This window comes from Zosterops lateralis (genome assembly GCF_965231275.1).
Source record: "Zosterops lateralis genome assembly, chromosome: 26".
Classification (NCBI taxonomy): Eukaryota; Metazoa; Chordata; class Aves; order Passeriformes; family Zosteropidae; genus Zosterops; species Zosterops lateralis.
In genome coordinates this window covers 3,140,919-3,159,631 of record NC_139786.1, presented here as the reverse complement: position 1 = coordinate 3,159,631, position 18,713 = coordinate 3,140,919, and the positions used below count along the sequence as shown (strand labels likewise).

At 54.0% G+C, this 18,713-nt stretch overlaps 1 protein-coding gene across 1 annotated transcript; it reads right to left on the bottom strand.

The window, feature by feature from the left end:
- Positions 1–1,136: 1,136 nt before the first annotated feature.
- LEMD2 (LEM domain nuclear envelope protein 2) lies at positions 1,137–13,919 on the bottom strand. Its single transcript, XM_083878532.1, has 9 exons — positions 12,479–13,919; positions 11,325–11,365; positions 10,183–10,258; positions 8,912–8,988; positions 8,189–8,268; positions 5,439–5,584; positions 4,380–4,481; positions 4,195–4,297; positions 1,137–3,132 (listed from the first exon to the last, which is right to left on the bottom strand). The coding sequence occupies exons 1-9, from the start codon at positions 13,911–13,913 to the stop codon at positions 2,982–2,984; spliced, it is 2,211 nt and encodes a 736-aa protein (XP_083734658.1). The 5' UTR covers positions 13,914–13,919; the 3' UTR covers positions 1,137–2,981.
- Positions 13,920–18,713: the final 4,794 nt, after the last annotated feature.

Genomic DNA, 18,713 nt, shown 5'->3' with positions numbered 1-18,713 from the left:
ATGGATGGATGGATGGATGGATGGATGGATGGATGGATGGATGGATGGATGGATGGATGGAGGGATGGATGGATGGAGGGATGGATGGAGGGATGGATGGATGGATGGATGGATGGATGGATGGATGGATGGATGGATGGATGGATGGATGGATGGATGGATGGATGGAGCAGTGCTGGAGGGAGGCAGCTCCAGGCAGGACTCTCTCCCTGGCTGTGCCTGTCCCTCCCCAGCTCCCCTGGATCTTTCCAGGAGAACTGGCCCCGTGCCCTGACTCCAGGCCCATCAATAAGGTGCAGCATCAGCTGTTGTGTCAGCAGCAGGAAAAAATATCCCGTGGGAAGGGCTTTAAATGGAAGCAGGAAAGGAAAAGATAAAGAGCTGGTTTCATTTCTGAGCCCTCGTTGGGCCACGTTTGCCTCCCTGACAGGGAGGGGATGCAACAGCTCCATTGGAGAAGTTATTTATAGAAATGTGGCTAATTATAGAAATTTACTTTGCAAGAAAGCAGGAAAGGGCCCTCAAGCAGCTCTGGTTGGCAGTGGGGCCTGGGAGGGGAGCAGGGCAGGGGGGCAGAACCTGCTTTTCCCAGGAAAACTGCTGGCACTGCCAGAATTCCCAGTTCAGAGAATTGGGAATTGGAATGGGGCTGCTCTGCCCTGGAGAGAGGAGAGGGAAGAGGGGACACGCCGGGGGTGACAGTCACAGCCACCAGCAGACAGCAGCACCCCCTGGCACAGGAATGGCTCCAAGCAGCACCATTTCCTAACCTGGATCGGATTCCAGCTGTAACTTAGCAACCTCACCTGGGTAAAACCATCCCACCAGGAGTGTGGGGCCTGAGGAGAATCAGCCCTGCACTGATTCCTCCCCTCATTTTGTTCCCAAATATCAGCAACAACTGCAGCCAGAGAGGAGGCAGCTCCTGCTGGCCACGGAGCCCGCTCCCTTCCTGTGCCACTGGAAATCCCCTTTGTCACCCGGAGCCACAGGATGACATGAATAAATCCAAACGTGAGTCACCCCTTTCTACAGAAGTCACAGAGTGGTGGGGAAACCACTCCTGCCACACCCCAGAACTTGGGGGAAGCTGGAACTCGACCTGAGTTCCACTTGGGACAGTCTGTGATGTCTCAGCACAAGCAAAAGTAGAAAGTTATTGGTAATAAATTTATTTTTGATATTGATTTTTTTTTTTTTACAGAGCTAAATGGAACATAGAAACAGCACCAAGCCATTGAAGTTTGTTCTACAAAACCAGGTTTAATACAAAAGGATGACAGCAATGCCTGACTCTGCGCTTCTGGACGGTTAAAAAAGCTCACCCAAACCCCACCAAGAGTTTAAAAAGGTTTAAGAACAGAGGCACCGGTGTTTGAGAGAATTTCTCTGGCAGCAGTGATGATTTTGATACATTTTGGAAGAATCAAGGTTGCCTTTATTCCCTATTTATCACAGTGCAAGGGGCTGGTGTTTGCCTTGAAGAGCTGTTGAGTCTCCTGCCCAAACACCCACACCCAAAAATTTGGGGTCAGAGCCACCTCCAGGCAGGATATTCCCCATTTAATGGGAAAGATTTTGGTTCTTTCCTAGTTTTGCTCCTGGAGAGCTCTGCTCCATCCACAGGAGTCCCCAGCAGCCCGAGGGGTGCCAGGGGAACGCCCCATGTGGGGAGAGGTGCAGACTCTGCCAGGTGAGCAGGCACAAGGAACACACCTGGAGTGGCATCACCTGCCCAGGGCTGTGCCCTCAGCCAGCCCAGAGCAATCCAGCCCCGGGGTGTCCTCAAGGAGAGCAACATCCAGAGGTTACAGAGCTCAAATCACTGCTGGCTCCACTCTGCAGCTTCTCCTGCCCGTGGCCAGCAAAGGATTTGGGTCCTGCAGAGCCCTGGGAGGAGCAGAGCAGCATCTCCTCTGAGAGCCTGAACTGCCACGCACTGGTGCCATTTCCTGGGAAACAAACGTTCCTTGGCTGGACAGAAACAGAAGCTGAAGTAACCAAGTGATTACAGACACGAGATAACGATGCAGCAGGGCTGGGACAGGCCCAGGCTGCTCCTGGGGGGCTGCAAGAACAGCCACAGTCCCAGAGCTGTGACACAAACACAGACATTGCAGCTGCCCAGCTCAAACATCAACACTGAGCCCTCAGAGCCCTCCCAAAGCTGCTCTGGAACAGCCACGGAGCAGTCCTGGGCTGCAGCCACAGGAAAGCGCCTTTAGAAGCTTCTAGATCCTTTATTTTCCACCCAAATTCCCCACCCCCACGCCCCCCCAAAAAATAATAAAGCACACAGACTGCAGACTTAAAAATGTAACAGGGTCACAAACTCTCCTCCACCACCCCCAGCTCAGCCCAAACCACCAAGGCACGTCAGGCTCCCCCCATTCTCCAGGACCACCTTCACCCAACTCCCCCTCTCCCCAATTTTGGATGGATGAAGCCAACACAGAACATTTTCCTCGCTGGGAAGCAGCAAGTGCTTCCTCACTGTCGTTGCACTGATAAAAACAAACGCAAACAAAGACACGCCTGCACTGCCACCCTAATGTTTCCATGGGAAATGGTATCTTTCAGCACATTCCCTGATGGACTCAGCCACCAGTTGGCCTTTGCAGAACTGAGGTCAAATTTTGCACCCCCCAGGCTCTGGCAGAGCCCCCCCAGCCCTCCAGAGGGGTGTGCAGTTATTCTTTGTAGGTTGTTGTTTGCTTGCCACGGGAGCCAGGTCTCTGTGGAAGGCTCACTTTGGTGCAATTCCAGCTTCCCACCAGCTCAAGCCCATCTTCTTCCCAAGCCAGTATTGCCCTGAACGTGTGTGTTTGGAGAGTTTTCAGCAGTGAGAGCAAACAGAGCCGTGCAACCCCCAACCCCTCCGGGCCAGGCCCTGCTCCTCCCAACCACCAGCCAGGGGCCTGAGCCCTGCACAGGGTCCTTGTCCCCAGGCAGAGCCACGGCTGCTCCTCCTGCTGCTGCCCTCAGTGCTCAGAGTCCGACAGGTACGAGGGCTGAGTCCATCTCCACACCAGCATGTCCTCCCCGGCCACCCTGTGGGATTCTGTCTGGATGCGGGACTCGTTGGAGGCCAGGAAATCCACGGCTCTCTCCCACACCCGCTTCATCTTTTTCCTGCAAGGAACAGCAAGAAAAGAAATGAGAATTCCCAAGCTGGTTGTGCTTCCCCTGCCTGCAGCAATTGTGAATCTGGCTGACTCCTGCTGGCTGTGAAGGCAGAAAAGGGCATCAAACAAACCCTGGTTTAGAGGTTTTTCAGACCAGGGCATGGCCACACAAATCCTGCCTGGGGGGAAGATGAGAGGCTCTGTCAGTGCCCTGAATTTCTGCCTCAATTTGTGCTGCAAAGGGACTCGGTGAGCAAATCGCTCTCCCTGGTCCTGCACACAGAGATCTCAGCCAGGGGGACACCCTGATCTTCATCCCAGCTTTGGATCCAGCAGTTCTGAGCACCTCACACCCAGGGGTGGCTCCAACAGCTGCAGCCATCCCTTGTAGGAAAAGGAATCCTGTGCCTGATACAGAGGGAGGACATTTAACGCTTCACAGGAGGACAAAGCAGCTCCATTTAACCAAAACACAAGAAATAAACCTGCAGAAATGGAGCAAAGCACCAGGATCCAGCCTTGGTGCCCACAGAGCCCCACCACCCACAGAGCAATGACCTCAACCACAATTCCTGCCTGAGAAAGCCCCAAACCCAACCTGAGAAAGCCCCAAACCCAATCCTCTCTCTCCAGCTCCCTTCCCAGCTGCACAACTCAAACTGGCCCCTTTTCAGGCACACAATCACTGCAGAAGAGCCCAAATATCCTGTTAAGCTCATGGGAATTGTTCAGTTCTGGTCTGGAGAGCCAGGTGGGATGGCTGGGAAAGGGGACAGCACCAGACACCCAGCAGATGAAGCAGAGGATGCTCCAGGTCCAGGCAAACCAAAGCCAGGTACTCCTGGACAGAACAAGTGACAACACACCTGTGGCACTGCACCAAGTTCCAGCCCCAGGGCTGGCACACTGATCTGTACCTGGTGCAGGCACAGCCTGAGCTGTGTCCAAGCCTTTCCCAAGCCAAAGGCTCCAGCCTGGTGGTGCAGAGCAGCTCCAGGGAGGCATTCTGGAGCTGTGCTGATCCCACCCTGCTGCTTCCAGCCCTCCTGAGCACCCAGAACCAGCTCACCTGCTCTGAGGAGGGATCAGGCTGTCCCGCACGTGGAAGATGCCAACGTAGGGGTAACGCTCCAAATTCCTCTCCCATTCCTTGTAGTGGTCCTGGACAACAGCTGGAGGGCAGGAGGACACAACAGTGAGAGCTCAGCCCTGCAGGGAGCAGAGCTGGGCTCCCTGAGCCCCCACAGCTCCTACCTATGATCTTCTTCACCATTTCATACATGGCTTGTTCCTCCTCCTCCATCTTCCGCCAGCGGTACCGGAGGTAGAGCAGGATCCCCCAAAGGGTGATCAGACCTGGAGAATAAAACCAAATTCAGGAACTGACAGCTGGATGCAGTTTTAGTTGTGACACTGTGAGCCAGGCCTGCTTGGAACCGAATCCCAGTGATTCAGATCCCTCTGGAACTGATCCCCAGAGCAGCTGCACCCCAAAAACCCCCTGGGTGCTGCCCCTCTGCAGCACAGGAGCACCTGTGGTGTGGGATGAGGAGGTGGGAAAGCCTCAGCACAGAGCTGCCCTCACAAAATAAACCTCAGCACAGCCACAGGGCCCCAGTTCTGCAAACCCCAGAGGAGACTTTGCCACAGGCCTCCCCAACAAGGATCACTCTGGAAAACTGTCAGGTTTCACTGCTCCATGGAGAGCTCCCGGACAGGGAAATAAAGCCTGGGGCTCCAGTGGCAGCCCAAAATGCAGGAGATGTGTATGGAAGGTTTAGCACTGACAATGACTCCAGTAGGACTTCAGTGACTGCAATAAACAGAACTGTCCCTTGTCACTCCCTCCCTGTCAGGCTGGATTAGAAACTCCTGCAGTCACACAGCTCTCGTTATCACCTCGCTGGGTAAAACCCCTGTCTCAGCTGAGGCGTGACAGACTATTCCAATAAAACCTCCAATCCTGAAGTGCTGCAAGTCATTATTAAAGAGGCTGGAGGACTTGGGAGCTTAGAGCAAGAAAAAAAGAAAAACTGACTCCTTAAGGTAAGTTAACACACTTACTCTGCAGCCCATAATAATGGGCACTTGAGGAATACCCAGAGAGCTCATCAGCTGCCTGATTTAAAGCAACTTTTAAGCACTCACAGCACAAGAGGAGGGCTGTGGGTCTCCTGTGCTGCCAAGAAGGAAGGTTAATTAGACATTAACTCATCAGCAGATTTATTTCACCTCTGTCAGGCATTTCCTATGGCTGAGGAATGTGTGCTCACAGGGCTCCATCCCTGCAGCTGAGCCCCCAGAGCCACTTACTCCAGAAGAACAGGAACAGGTTCATGATGGCCGTGACCACGGCCCGGCGGAAGCGGCAGCCCAGCCCCATCTGAGGGTGGGCAGATTCCAGGCAGAACACTTCCTCCACGCTGGAAACAGGCTCTGACAGGTCCCTGCCTTTCAACCTGATGGGAAGAGGCAGAAAGATCTCGCTGAAGAGAGCGGCCTGCAACTGCAGTCTTTAATCAAGCAGACTGCGGATGCGGCAGCTCGCAGGAAATGCCCCCACACCCTCCTGACAGAACATTTGGGGATTGTCCCCAGGTTAATTCTGATTTGGGGACTGGCTGCTTAGCCAGGGATGGATGTGGCTTGAGGAAGGCAGCGGGGCTGCAGCTCCCACTGGCACACTGAGAATCCCTGCACTGCCTCTCTGACAGCCCCTCTCAGCGGGCACAAGATTAAACTCAAATTGGATTCCCACCTCCCAGCACGGAGATGGAAACGTTCCCCGAGTCAGAGTCACTGCTCAGCCCCGGCAGTGGGAGCTGGGGGACCCAGGCTGGGAGCAGGAGCAGCTCAAAGAGTGACAGAGCAGCAGCACAGAGCCCTGCAGAGCCTTCAGCCCCCTCTGCAGCACTGCTGCTCCCAAGCCTGGGCTCGCTCCACACTGAGCCATTCCCAGGGACTGAAGGGTCCAAGGGACAGACAGCAGAGCCAGGGGAGCTGGACCAAAGGGAATTGTATTTTTTAAGCTCCTAATTATGAACAGCACATTACACAAAGAAGTTTGTTCAATTTACAGGTGCTCAGCTCACAAACTGCAGAGAGCTCGGCCAGTTCTGGGAGGAGCTGCAGGAGCTGCACACACACGGTTGTTTCCCATCCCCTTGCCTTATTTACAACCCAAATTCCACAGAAATACTTAAAACATGCAGCAGAATCAGCCAGTGCAAAGCTCATTTTCAGTCCTGCCTCTCAGACTAGCGACTAAAAAAACAATCTCATGTAGCTAAAAACGCCAGGGGCAGAGTTTTGGGGATGCTGCCACGCCAGCTCCAGGGAAGTGGAGCTGTTTGGGGACCAGCCAGCAGAGCTGCTAATTAACAAAATAAAAAGTGGGAGGATATTGTATCCCATGACTCCTGACTGGAAATGTGCTGGAGTATAAAAATACAAAAATTTGAAAACTCTGCATCCCAGCCCACCTACAAATCCAGCCCTGCCCCTAAGGAAGCCGTGCCCTGTCCTGGGAATTTGCACACCCCAGGAATCAAAGCAGCAGATGCTGTCTGATCTGTGGATCACAGCAGCAGCTGCAGGAATATTTAAGAGCAAATGGAGCAGTGGGAATTCCAACAAGCCTTGCCCACCAACCCCAGCACCACGACTGCTGCAATTCACTTAATCAGAGACACATTTAGCAATGTGAAAATGCAAACAACTGTTAAGGCTTTAGAGTTAGAGCAGACTGGAGGCAGCCCACGCTTCCCAGAGGAAGGTGAGGATGGCTGCTCACTCTGGATAACACTCCTTCTGTAGGTTATGGGATTGGATGTTGTGGTTTTTCCCTGAAAACTCAGTATGGCTGTTTTTTCTCATGGATGGAGCCTGTTGGTTGAGAAATGCTCCCTCAGAGAAATGCCCACCAGCACCCACAGACCATCCATTCAGGAGGAATTTCTCCATGGAAGGGGTGGTCAGGCACTGGCTGGAATTCCCAGCCCTGGAAGTGTTCACTGGATGTGACACTCAGTGCTCTGGTCGGGCTGTCCAGGTGGGATCAGTCACAGGTCGGACTTGGTGATCCCAGAAGGGTTTTCCAGCCTCAGTAACTCTGGGATTCACTGTGCACTGGGTGCTCTGCCAGAGACACAACTGACACTGGAGGTATCATCCAACATCCCTTTCTCTCTGCTGCTCCTCAAGATTTGCCCCAGAGGATCCCAAAGCGTGGGTGACACCACCCACTGCACAGAGGGCTTGGCTGGCCAGTGAACCCTCTGATGCAGCTCCACAAATACACAAATGTTCAGCAGAGAGGTTATCCTGGGAAAAGTGACCATGTGGGCAGGTTAAGGAAGAGCTGTAGGCAGAGGACTGTGGGCATCAGGACCACTCCACAGGAGGCACAACACAACCATGATGTCCACAAGCAGCCCTGACCTCCCACTTCCATCTCACCTGCAGCACAGAGTGCCTCAGCCTGGGCTGGGAATGACACCCTGGAGGGAGCTCAGTTCCCATCCTGCTGCAGGGCTGTACTTTTCCTTTGGAAGTTTGCCCAGCAAGCTGTGCCACAGCCAATCCCAGCCTGTCTGCTGAAGCCTAATGAGCTCTGGGAGCTGAAGGGCACCACTGACCCTGTCAAATTCCACCCCAGCCAACACCCAGAATCCCTAACTTTGACACAGTGGGCTCCAGCCCACCTAATTCCCAAACCCTTGTGGCTGCTGAGTATCAGCAGATCCCCAACTTTGACATAGTGGGCTCCAGCCCACTCAATTCCAAAATCCCTGTTGTTGTTCAGTATCAGGAGATCCCTAATTTTGACACAGTGGGCTCCAGCCCACCTAATTCCCAAATCCCTGTTGCTGTTCAGTACCAGCAGATCTCTAACTTTGACACAGAAGGTTTCTGCTCACCGAATTCCCAAATCCTTGTTGCTGTTCAGTATCAGCAGATCCCTAACTTTGACACAGTGGGCTCCAGCCCACCCAATTCCCAAATCCCTGATGCTGTTCAGTATCAGGAGATCCCTAATTTTGACACAAGGGGTTTCTGCTCACCGAATTCCCAAATCCTTGTTGCTGTTCAGGATCCAGTGCAGGGCAGCTTCAAACTTCTGTGAGGAACTGCCAGTTACATTCTGTGCAAAGGAAGCCATAAGAAGATTAGCCCTCCATTCATTTAAAATACTGACCAACATGATTTTATTACAGCAGGGGGAGAATTCATTCCACAGGGGCTGTCCCCAGGTTAATTCTTATCGGGATTCTGCAAAGTGGAGGGAGGAGAACTAAGCCTGAAGGTCTGCCTGGCCTAAAGTCTTCTGACTGGGGAGATGATGCATGAAGCACTCTGTGAAATAACACCATCCCAGACTGTTAGGGCTAACCACTAAATACAACATAATCTTACTGACAGGTTACCAGGAAAGAAATGGAATGCTGGATCAGAGCAGTCTGTCTCCTGACACTCTGCAGTAGAGAAAAATCCTTCTTCTGCCCAGCCCTCAATCCAGGGAAATTTCTGGTTTCACAAGACTGATGGCTCCAGTGAAACAACAAACCATTAAGATTTACAGGGGGTGAATCAGAGATGGAGGAGAAAATGATTTTCAAAAGAACTGCTGAGAACAGGACTGGCCAAAGGGGAAGTGAGAGAGATGGGAGAAAATCAAAGCAGGATGAGGAAGCAAAATGGATGGTGAATTGTTTTAGTGTCTATTATTTATTGCTTTGTAAGAGACTAAGCACTGGGTTATAACAAAGCTGCTCAGAGCCACTCACCAGCACGTGATCCTTCACCTCACTAACCCAAATGCATTTGCTTTTTAGGTTCTCAGGGTTTCCACATTCAAAATTACCTGGTAAGAAAAGTCAAATAGAAAAATCACGTTTGTAAAAAAGCCCTTGAACAGCTCAGAACCAGGCTCTGAACTGTACACCAAGAAATGCTCTCCTTTCCAATCAGTCCCAGCCCTGAGCAAAATGATTCCAGGGTGAGATTTATATTGCAGGCAGATCAGATTATGACTATTAATAAAACGCTCAGCCACTGCACGGAGGTTGGATAAGGGCAATCAAACCTCTCACTCCAGAGCTGCTGCTGGATAAGGGCAATCAAAGCTGACACTTCAGAGCTGCTGAACACACAATGAGGGGGAAAGCATTGCTCCTGCCCCTTGCAGAGCACAGAACCACAGCTGCCACCAGGTATGAGGTGTGGAGATAATGATCAGTGCTCAAAATGCCCCCGAGGAGCTGAAATCACAGCTCTGCCTCTAACCCAGGCAGAGAAATGCTGGCAAGGCACTAAAGCCTCTAAATCTTGCCTCACCAAGTTGACTAAACAAATGTGCTAAGTAAATCTGGTGGAAATCCGAAGTCAGATTTGAAAAGATTTAGGAATTCTGTGCAGCTTCAGTATCCAAAGGCTTCAGCCTTGAGGTCTGAAATGCAGAAAATGGAACCAAAACCCTTTTACTGATTAGCACTGCTGTGAATCTTGCTGAACAAGTCCCTGCTCACACAGTGGATTTCTAGCAGCCTACTCCATCCCAAAATACCAGTGATGGGCTGGATTTGCTCCTGGAGCAGGGACTGTGCTGGGTCAGCCTCTCATCTCAGAGAGCCTGTCCCACTCTGTGGTGAGGAAACGGAGAGGCAATCACACATCTGCCACCACATTTCAGCAGAAATGACAATTTCTTAGGTCACTTCATGTGTAAGAACACATCAGTTTACACTCCTGCCTCTATCTTGAAGACAATTTCGAGCTGTTGGTAGAAGAGAATAACAAACCCAACCAATCCTACCTGAAACTCCCAACACTTCAAGTACAAACAAGGCCCACTCGCCCAGGCAGGGTGACAGGAGAGCATTAGCCAAGCACCACTCGGAATAAAAATAAACCCACCTTTCCCTGTTTTCCTATTCCCTGCCTGCCTCAAAACTCCTCAAAGGGAACTGCCTGTTCCAGAAACCCCTCCAGAGTGGGAGAGAAGCGAGCAGGAGCTGGGAGAAAGGATGGGGAGGGGTGGGGATGGGCTGGCACTCACCTGCCTGCACAGACAGGTAATTGTAGAGCTCGTGCAGCACGGCCATGGTCACGTCCTTGTGCTTGGCCTGGCAGAACTGCAGGGCACAGACAGGACAGGGACACACGTCAGCAGGGGCACGGGGACAGTGGCAGAGCAGCTCCAGACACCAGACAGCACCACTGGCTGGAGTCTGGCTCAGTCCTGCATCACCAGCTCCAAACAAATCTCCTGGGCTGAGGAACATTCCTGGCACAAGTGACCCTGAGCATCTTCTGGGAGTCCCTGCCCAGAGGAACTGGGGGAGTTTTAGGGTCCCTTCCAGCCTGAAGCAGTCTGGGATTCTCTAAAGTGCCACCAGCCCACAGCCCAGCCTGCAGCACCAGCCTCAGACCCACCACAGATGGATCCATCACCTCCAGAACCTCCCAGCACACCAGAACTCAGAATCCAACACAAAACCTTCTCCCTCCTGATCACGGAATGTTTGGGTTGAAAGGGACCTTTAAAGCTCACCCAGTTCCACCCCTGACACCTTCCACTATCCCAGGGTGCTCCAAACCCTGTCCAGCCTGGCCCTGGGCACTTCCAGGGATGGGGCAGCCACAGCTTCTCTGGGAATTCCATCCCAGCCCCTCCCCACATTCACAGGGAAGGATTTATTCCCAATATCCCATCCAAAGCAGCACATGGAACCCTGGAATGGTTTGAGTTGGAAGGGATCATCCAATCCCACCTCCCATTTTATCCAACCTGGCCTTGGGCACTTCCAGGGATGGGACATCCCCAGCTTTTCCAAAAACCCATCCTGACAAAGGGAGCAGGGCTCTGTGATGGAGCTCAGGGAATTAGCTGGAATTAAATCTCGTACTGTTAAAGCTGAAAACAGCTTTATTGTAAACCAATACCACTGCTGGTACAACTGCTAAAAAGAAATTGATTCACATAATTGGGAATTTAAATTTTTATCTTTCAGAGTCTCATACACACTCCTAACTTAATCTGGCCCATTAATTCTAACTCATCAAGTCTCAATTTTTTCTGTAAAACGATAGAGAACTAATCATTTTACAGTGATACTGCTATGGGAGAAATAGAATACCTGGAATAATCACTGTTCTGTGAGAGCTCACAAGATTGAGGATAAATAAGTAAATGCTTACATCATCCGTTCTTTTGTCACAATCCACAGGCAAGAGATTAACTAGGAGAGAGAAGAGGGTGAGTTAGCTGGCTGCAAACAAGAGCTTTGATCAAGAAAATAATTATCTTTTTAAAAGCAGGCTCAACTTAAAGCCTGGCTCTGCTATTATTCATCTCCCCCTGGCAGCACCCTGAGAGGCAAACAGCCCCTCCAGGAACTGCTTTGGGAGCAGCCCTGAGAAAAAACACACTAATGATGGAACTGATGATGAATGTGTTCAGCTGGGGAGTGAAAACTGGGCTGGATGTTTTAACAGCTCCTGTTTGAGGAGCCTCACACTGATCTTTACACTCCAGTGCTGCCTCTTGCTGCCCACCAGGGTCACCTGAAATATCCCAGCACAGCCAGGGAGGGAATGAACCCTCCTGGAGGGCTGGGCACAATTCACACTTGGGCAACATCCCTGTCCCCAGAACTCCTGTCACAGCTGGAACAGGACAGTCCAGTGACAATGGGCAGTTTTATCCTGGCTTTGGGAATGTACCAGCTTTCCCAGCCCACACCAAGGGCACAGTGTGCCCAGGCCCAGCACCAGCACCTTCCCAAAACAGCTCCCAAACCCTTCTTTGTTCAGATCAAAGCCTGAAATATCCCCATTTCCAACTCTTCCAGCTGGGGAACTCTGCTTTAAAAACCAGCTGCTGGGGGAACCCCTTTTCATTTCTCACCAAAGAGAGAAACACCTGAAGTGCTGGATTGATCTGCTGCACTTCCCCTTTGGACAGAATAAAGGCTGGGAAGGGCCGTGCTGGCAGAGGGAACATCAAAAGCACAGCCCAGGTACTACACAGACATCATGTCACACCATAAAATCCATCCTTGGCCCAGCAGGCATCCATAAAATCCATCCTTGGCCCAGCAGGAATGGCACTCCACATAAACCCCACGGTTCTGAGGGACTGAAGGCCAAACTCGTTTGGAAAATGCAAACTTTTGATTTGCTTCCCATGGCTAACAAGGTTTCCCATCGGAAATGGGAAGAGGGACAGAAACAGAGACGTCAGGTTATGGCAATGAAGATGACAAATGTAATGGGGATGGAGGCAATAAAGAGAAAGCAGCAAGACAGGTTGAGGAATAAAGTTTAAAGGAGAATTAAACCAGTGCACGTACAGCTGTCCTCTCTCCCGTCCAGCCAGCCTGACCCAACCATCTTCACCGCGAGGATGCCCAGAAAAATCATCAGCAGCACCAGGCTGGCGAGGCAGAGGAACTGGGACAGGTAATACTCCAGGCCTTTCCCCTTGCCCTCGGGCTGCTGCCGGGGCGCTGAGCGCAGCAGGGCCGTGCGGGGGGTCACCCCGAGCCCCCCATCGCTGGTCGCCCTCCATGGGAACCGCCGGATCAACCCTCCAGCCCGGCTGCCCGTGTCCCGCTCCGCCTCCTTCCCTACACTGGGAGCTGGATCCTCCTTCCCTCTCCTGAACAAGCTGCTGAACCTCCCCGGAGCCGCCCCGCTGGAGGAGCCCCACTGGGAGCTGGGGGTCACCTCGCTGTCCCGTCTCCACCAGGGCTTGGAGGACGAGAGCCCTTTCCTCTCCCCCGCCGTGTCCCAGGCGGCCCGGGAGCTCTGCGCCCCGATTCCCGCTCCCGCTGTCCCTCCCCAAAGGCTCCTGGATTTCTCCTCGCTGGGCAGGGGTTTGGAGCCCGCCGAGGAGCCCCAGTAGGGAGTGGAGCTCAGCCCGCCAAGCCCGTCCAAGCCCGAGGCGGCGCGGCCGCCGAGCCCCCCGCTCCTCTCTGCCGAGGGGCTCCACTGGGACGCGGAGTTGGAGCCCCGAAACCTGTCCAGGGTGGGTCTCAGGCCGCTGCTGAGCCCCCCGCTCCTCTCTGAGGCGCCCCACTGCAGGGAGGAGCCCCGGAACCCATCCAGGGTGGCCCCCAGCCCCTGGCTGAGCCCCCGGCCGTGCTCTGGGACATCTCTGGATGTTTCCCAGTGGGAGGAAGAGCTCAGTTCCCCGGCCCTGTCCGCCCCAATGCCCCCGAGGCCGCCGCTCCTCTCTATGGACGTGTCCCACTGCGAGGGGGAACTGAACCCGCCGTGCCCAGCCAGGGATGCGCCCAGCCCACCGCCACCTCTCTCCACAGTGGTCCCCCAGTGCTCCGAAGGGCTCAGCCTGCCGAGGCTGTCCCGGGACAGGCCGCCCTCAGCCCTGAGGCCTCCGCCCCGGCCCGGCGGGGACCCGCGGGGGTCCCCCCAGGCCTGCCCGCCGCTCTGCCCCGACGTCCCCCAGCGGGACGTGGGTGCCCGCCCCACTTCCTCCTCCTCCTCCTCTTCCTCCTCCTCGCCCTCCTCCTCCTCACTCTCACGGGCGGCCCCGCCGGCGAAGCCGGAGCGCTGCCGCGAGGGCGAGGCCTGCGGCGGCCCTGCGGAGGAACGGCCCGGGCTGGGCGGCGCGGTGCGCCCGCTGCGCCGGGCCGCCGCCACCTCGGCCCGCAGGCAGCCCAGCTTCTTGATGTAGACCTTGCGGGTGGTGGCGGTGATGGGGCCCGGGCGGTAGCCGAGAGCCAGCAGCTCCTTGCGGAGCTCCGCGTCCGTCAGCTCCGCCATGGCCGCGCCAGGTCCCGCCGGAAGCGCCCCGCGGGCGGGAAGCGACGCCGCCATCTTGGGAGGGGCCCCTGGCGCCGCCATCTTGGGAAGGGCACACGGGGCGTGCGGGGAAAGGGCGCGGGGGCGGGCGCCATGTTGGGAAGGTCGTGGGAGGTGCGGGTTCCCCGCCCCGCCGTGTCCTGAGGGAGCGGCGGCCCCCGCTCCGCCCTGCTCCCTCAGGACCGGGGAAAAGGGAGAGAAATGGGGAAAGGAAAAGGGAAAAGCTGCCTCATCTGCGGGGCGAGCCGGCGTCGATGATGGGTTGTACCCCATTGCTCCTTGCTGCTGCTGCTGGAGCAGCTCCCGCCTCACTCACCCCGATGTTCTGACACCTTTAAGGCCATTCTCCCAAAAAATGTCCCTTTCCCAGCCACCTGCCACCCCTACACGCATTTCCATCATCTCTGCCCGGTTATTGAGCTCTGCCAGAACCTGAGGCAGGAGCAGGATCCAGATCCATGAAATATTTCCCGGGAAGGGGGGGTCCCTCCACACCTCAAACAGCAAACACGAGCGTTGACTTGTAAATTTATTTTGGCACGGCTGTGATGAACAGTAATTGCTTTTTCCCGCCGCCGCCGCTAAAGAAAGCGATGAAAGCGGCTTGAAATACGGCGGCGTAATGTCGGAATTTAATTAAAGGTAAAGGAATTAAAGGCGCTGGAGGTGCTGAGGGCTGGCTGTGAGTCGCGGGTTTGGTGAGGGATGTTTGGTGACACTGAGGTGACATGGGGACACGCCGTGGTCCCTCAGGAATGGCACCTGTGGGGAGAAGGAGGCTCTGGAGGAGCACGAGGCTGAAAGAGCTTGAGCTGCGCCTTCCCAACAGAAATCACAGAGTCGGTGAGGCTGGAAAATCCCTCCAACACCATCAAGTCCAGCCTGTGACCGATCTGAGCCAACTGGACCTGAGTCTTCCTTGGACACCTCAGGAATGGGGGCTCCAAACCTCCCCAAGCAGCCCCTTGCAATGTTTAACAACCCTTTTCATGGAGAAATTGCTGCTGATGTCCAACCTGACCTTCCCACCTCCCTGAGCAGCCCCTTGCAATGTTTAACGACCTTTTTCATGGAGAAATTGCTCCTGATGTCCAACCTGACCTTCCCCTGGCACGGTCTGAGGATATATCCTCTTGTCCTGTCATTAATCCTTCTTTCAGGAACTTTCTTCCTTAGCAGGCCCCCAAAGCTCACCTCACTCTTCCCAATTTATCCAAGAAAGCAGCAACAAGATGCTGAGATTTGTTTGTCAGGTTGGCAACAGCAAATACATCCTCAGCAGAGGCCAGGGAGCCCATTAAAAGAGCAAACTCAGCTGTGCTGGGAAGTGTGAACGTGCTAAGCTGAGCCTCCTCTGTGCTCCACTGCCAGCTCATGATGTGGAGAGGGGTCTAATGTAAATAAAAAATTCCAATTTGCTCCTATCACACAGATCCTGTGAGCTCACAGCTCTCACTGCAGAAGCTCTGCCTGGACATGCAGATGAATGCTGGCTGAGCTGATGCAAACCTGGGAATTATATGAGCTCACCTTGTTCTAGTGAAAAGAGTAAAAAATAAAAAAGCCCAAACCTATCCTTTCAACTTGTAATTTTGCCCATCAAGGGAATTACACCAGGCCCAGCAGCCTCATTGCAAAATCTTTGGAGAGGAGGACAGGGGATGGGTGTTGGACAACTGGAGAATGGGGGGGGAAATCTGTGATTCCTCCTCAGGAGGAGGTTGGCAGCACCAAAGCTCAGCAGGATCAAGTGCCTATTCTTTGTGGAAAGAAATCCATGATGCCTTTCCCTCCCTCCCCGTGGGAGAGTCCTTGCCTTCCCTGGAAGGCATTTGGACCCCAGAGGGGAAAGCAGCAGGAACAGACGTGTCAGACCCGGGCAATCTTTGTTCCCATCCCCTGCCCACAGCGCCAATGCTGAATCTGACAGTGGATTTTCTATTTTTGCAGCCCCTTCATCATCCTCATGGCTCTGGGAGCACCAAGCGGTGCCGAGGCTGCAGATGGGCTCGGCAAAAAGCGTTTCTTGGCTGGAAACAGCCAGAGCTGGCTGTGGGAAGCTGGGACAGCATGGAGGGACAGCCTCCACCTTCCCTGCGAGCCCAGAAGCTGCCTCAGAGCTGCTGGCAGTGACTCTGATGCCAGAGGAGCAGACGCGCCGTGCCGGCTGCTCTGGGTTCTGGCAGCCTGGGGACAGGGCTGCTGCGAGCAGAGCCCTGGGAATGGGTCTGTGCTGGAGCAGGGAATGGCTGCACCCCAAACCCCACAGCTGAACCCTTCCACTGCTGAGTGATGAGGTGCTGAGACCCTGCATCCCCACCCACCTCCTTATCCGTGGGTTTTGGGTGACAGCCCTGCACACAGTGCCCAGGGAAGTGTCAGGGCTTTCTTGGGAGCCGACTGTGCCCGTTTGTCACCCTGTCACTCACAGCCACGGCACAGGTGTGACCCCAGAGCCCTCACCCGCCTGCCTGGGCCCGCTCAGTACCTTAGGAAGTCAGAGGTGACTCCATTCCCTTCCCTCCTCTTTCCTTGCCTCTTGCACAGAGTCACAAAATGTGTAGGTGGAAGAGACCTTCAAGACCCAGCCCTAACACCTCAACTAGATCATGGCATCAAGTGCCACATCCAGTCTCTTTTTAACCATGTCCAGGGATGGTGACTCTACCACCTCTCCAAGCAGACTATTCCAGTATTTCCCCCAACTGTTAGGCTGCTCGTCCCACCATGAAATTTTTTAGTTTCAGGAGCAGCAGATTCTTCCTGCCTGCCTGCCTGGGTGCTGCTGGCTGCCAAAGCACCTTCCAGGATCTGTCCTGAAACCTGGAGACCAGTTCCTTTTTACTCAGAGCCAGAGCTCTGACTGGAGGGGGCTGGTTGAGGTCCCTCAATCTCCTTCCAGTGGAAATATTTCTGCTTCTCCTGCTCAGGCCTCTATGGGTGGAAGGAATTTACTCCCAAAAGCTGAAGGTGTACTTTGGTGCCTCTTTAGACACCACAGGTGGTGCTGCAGGACAGGACAGGGGTTCCTGTGGTCTCTGCCACAACCAGCCATTACATCCCAAGCTAATTTATAACTGGGACAACTGGGAAGAGCCACTGGCAGAATCCATGGCCAAGGTCAAAGTTGGCCCTTGCTGATGCAGCTTGTCTGGGTCCAAGGGTAAGAGCAGGGTCCTCACTGTTTCTCTCTGTGCTGGTGGATCTCCCTCTGGAATTTTCCACAGCGTCAGCCCCCCCATCACCCCAGTGGGAAATGGTCCAGGAAGCAAATCCAAGAGGCTCATGTTCACTTTCTGTCTTTCCGTCACTGGAAAACTTTCCTTCCTGGGTGTCACAGGGGAGGTGTTGGCCTGGAAAATGATGGGAGTGAAGGCGCTGGGAAAAGGGCACACTGGAGGGACAGCTCTGACCTGCAGTGGAGCTTATGGAGAGGGTTTGGGAGCAGTTTGCCCCTCGAGGGGGAATTCTCCTTTGTGTTCACATGGCAAAATCAAACCCAGAGTAAAGGTTGGGGTGTCTCTGGAGTAACAAGGCACGAGGTGCCCTCTGAAGAGAACAAGGCTCTGACCCTGCTGCACACTGGTGTAAATGTGCCACAGCTCCTCCTGTGATTCCCATGCCAGTTCTTCCATGGATATCACCCCTCTGCAGATGGAGCTCCTGCAGCCCAGACTGCTCTCACTCCCAGCCTAATGGAATGTGTTATTTCCCATCTCCCTCCCACTCAGAGTCATTACAGAGCTTCCACAGCTCACACTGCCTCAGCAATACTGGGAGCTTCCTGGAGCTGATCAGTCCCTGGACAAGGAGTGTGCCTTTGGATCAAACATTAGAGCTGTAATCCACTGCACGCTGCCTGTTCCATTATCCATTGGGAGCTTTCTCCTCTCCCGAGGGCTGCTTACGGCAGAGTGCTCTGAGGGATGTTGTTCCAGCACAAACAGAGCTCTTGGAATGAGCTCAGTGAGAACAGAACTCCTGTTAGGTTGGGAGGATAAAATTGGATTGAAATTGGATATATTCACGTACATGCCATTGATCTCATCCATCCGTACTTTACATATGTTGGATTTCCTGCTGCCAGCAGAGAGGAGTAGCTCTCAGATAAGCCAAAGGTATGGAAATGGAAAGCAGGATGTTCAAGTGGAATTAGGTTTTCACCTTGGGGTGTGTTTGAGAGGCAGGAGAAAGGGCAGAGCTCGGTGCTGTTCCCTCACACTGTGCCTGGCACAGTCACTCCTCACCGTCCTGGTGGATTTATAGCACCAGGCTGATAGGAGGGGTTTGGGCACAGGGAGGGGCTGCCCATCACGGCTCCTGCGTTCTTCAGTGGTGTGGGAATGTGCCAGAGCACCCTCCTGGAGCAGGGAACTGGGTTAGGGACACCCAGGTCCCCCCCTCGTGTCACCAGTTCAGCCAGGAGATCTGGTAAAGGTTTGCCTCAGTTTCCCTCATTGCCAAAAGGGAAGGCTAAGACTTAATACTTCTCAAAGGTTGATTCCTCAGGCTTTGCCACACACTTTCACAGAATCCCAGAATCCTTGAGGTTGGAATATCCCTCTGGGATCATCAAGTCCAACCTATGCTTAATCCCCACCTTGGCACCAGCCCAGAGCACTGAGTGCCACATCCAGGCCTTCCTTGGACACCTCCAGGGGTGGGGACTCCAAACCTCCCTGGACAGCCCCTTCCAAGGCCTGACTGCCCTTTCCATGAGGAAATTCCTGCTGGTGTCCAACCTGAGCCTCCCCAGCACAG

Coding starts and splice junctions, on each gene's coding strand:
- LEMD2 (XM_083878532.1), bottom strand. CDS start 13,913: ATGGCGGAGCTGACGGACGCGGAGCTCCGCAAGGAGCTGCTGGCTCTC. Junction 10,259..11,324: donor GTGACAAAAGAACGGATGAT/GTAAGCATTTAC, acceptor TGTGCCCTGCAG/TTCTGCCAGGCCAAGCACAA. Junction 8,989..10,182: donor TTACCTGTCTGTGCAGGCAG/GTGAGTGCCAGC, acceptor TTTTCTTACCAG/GTAATTTTGAATGTGGAAAC.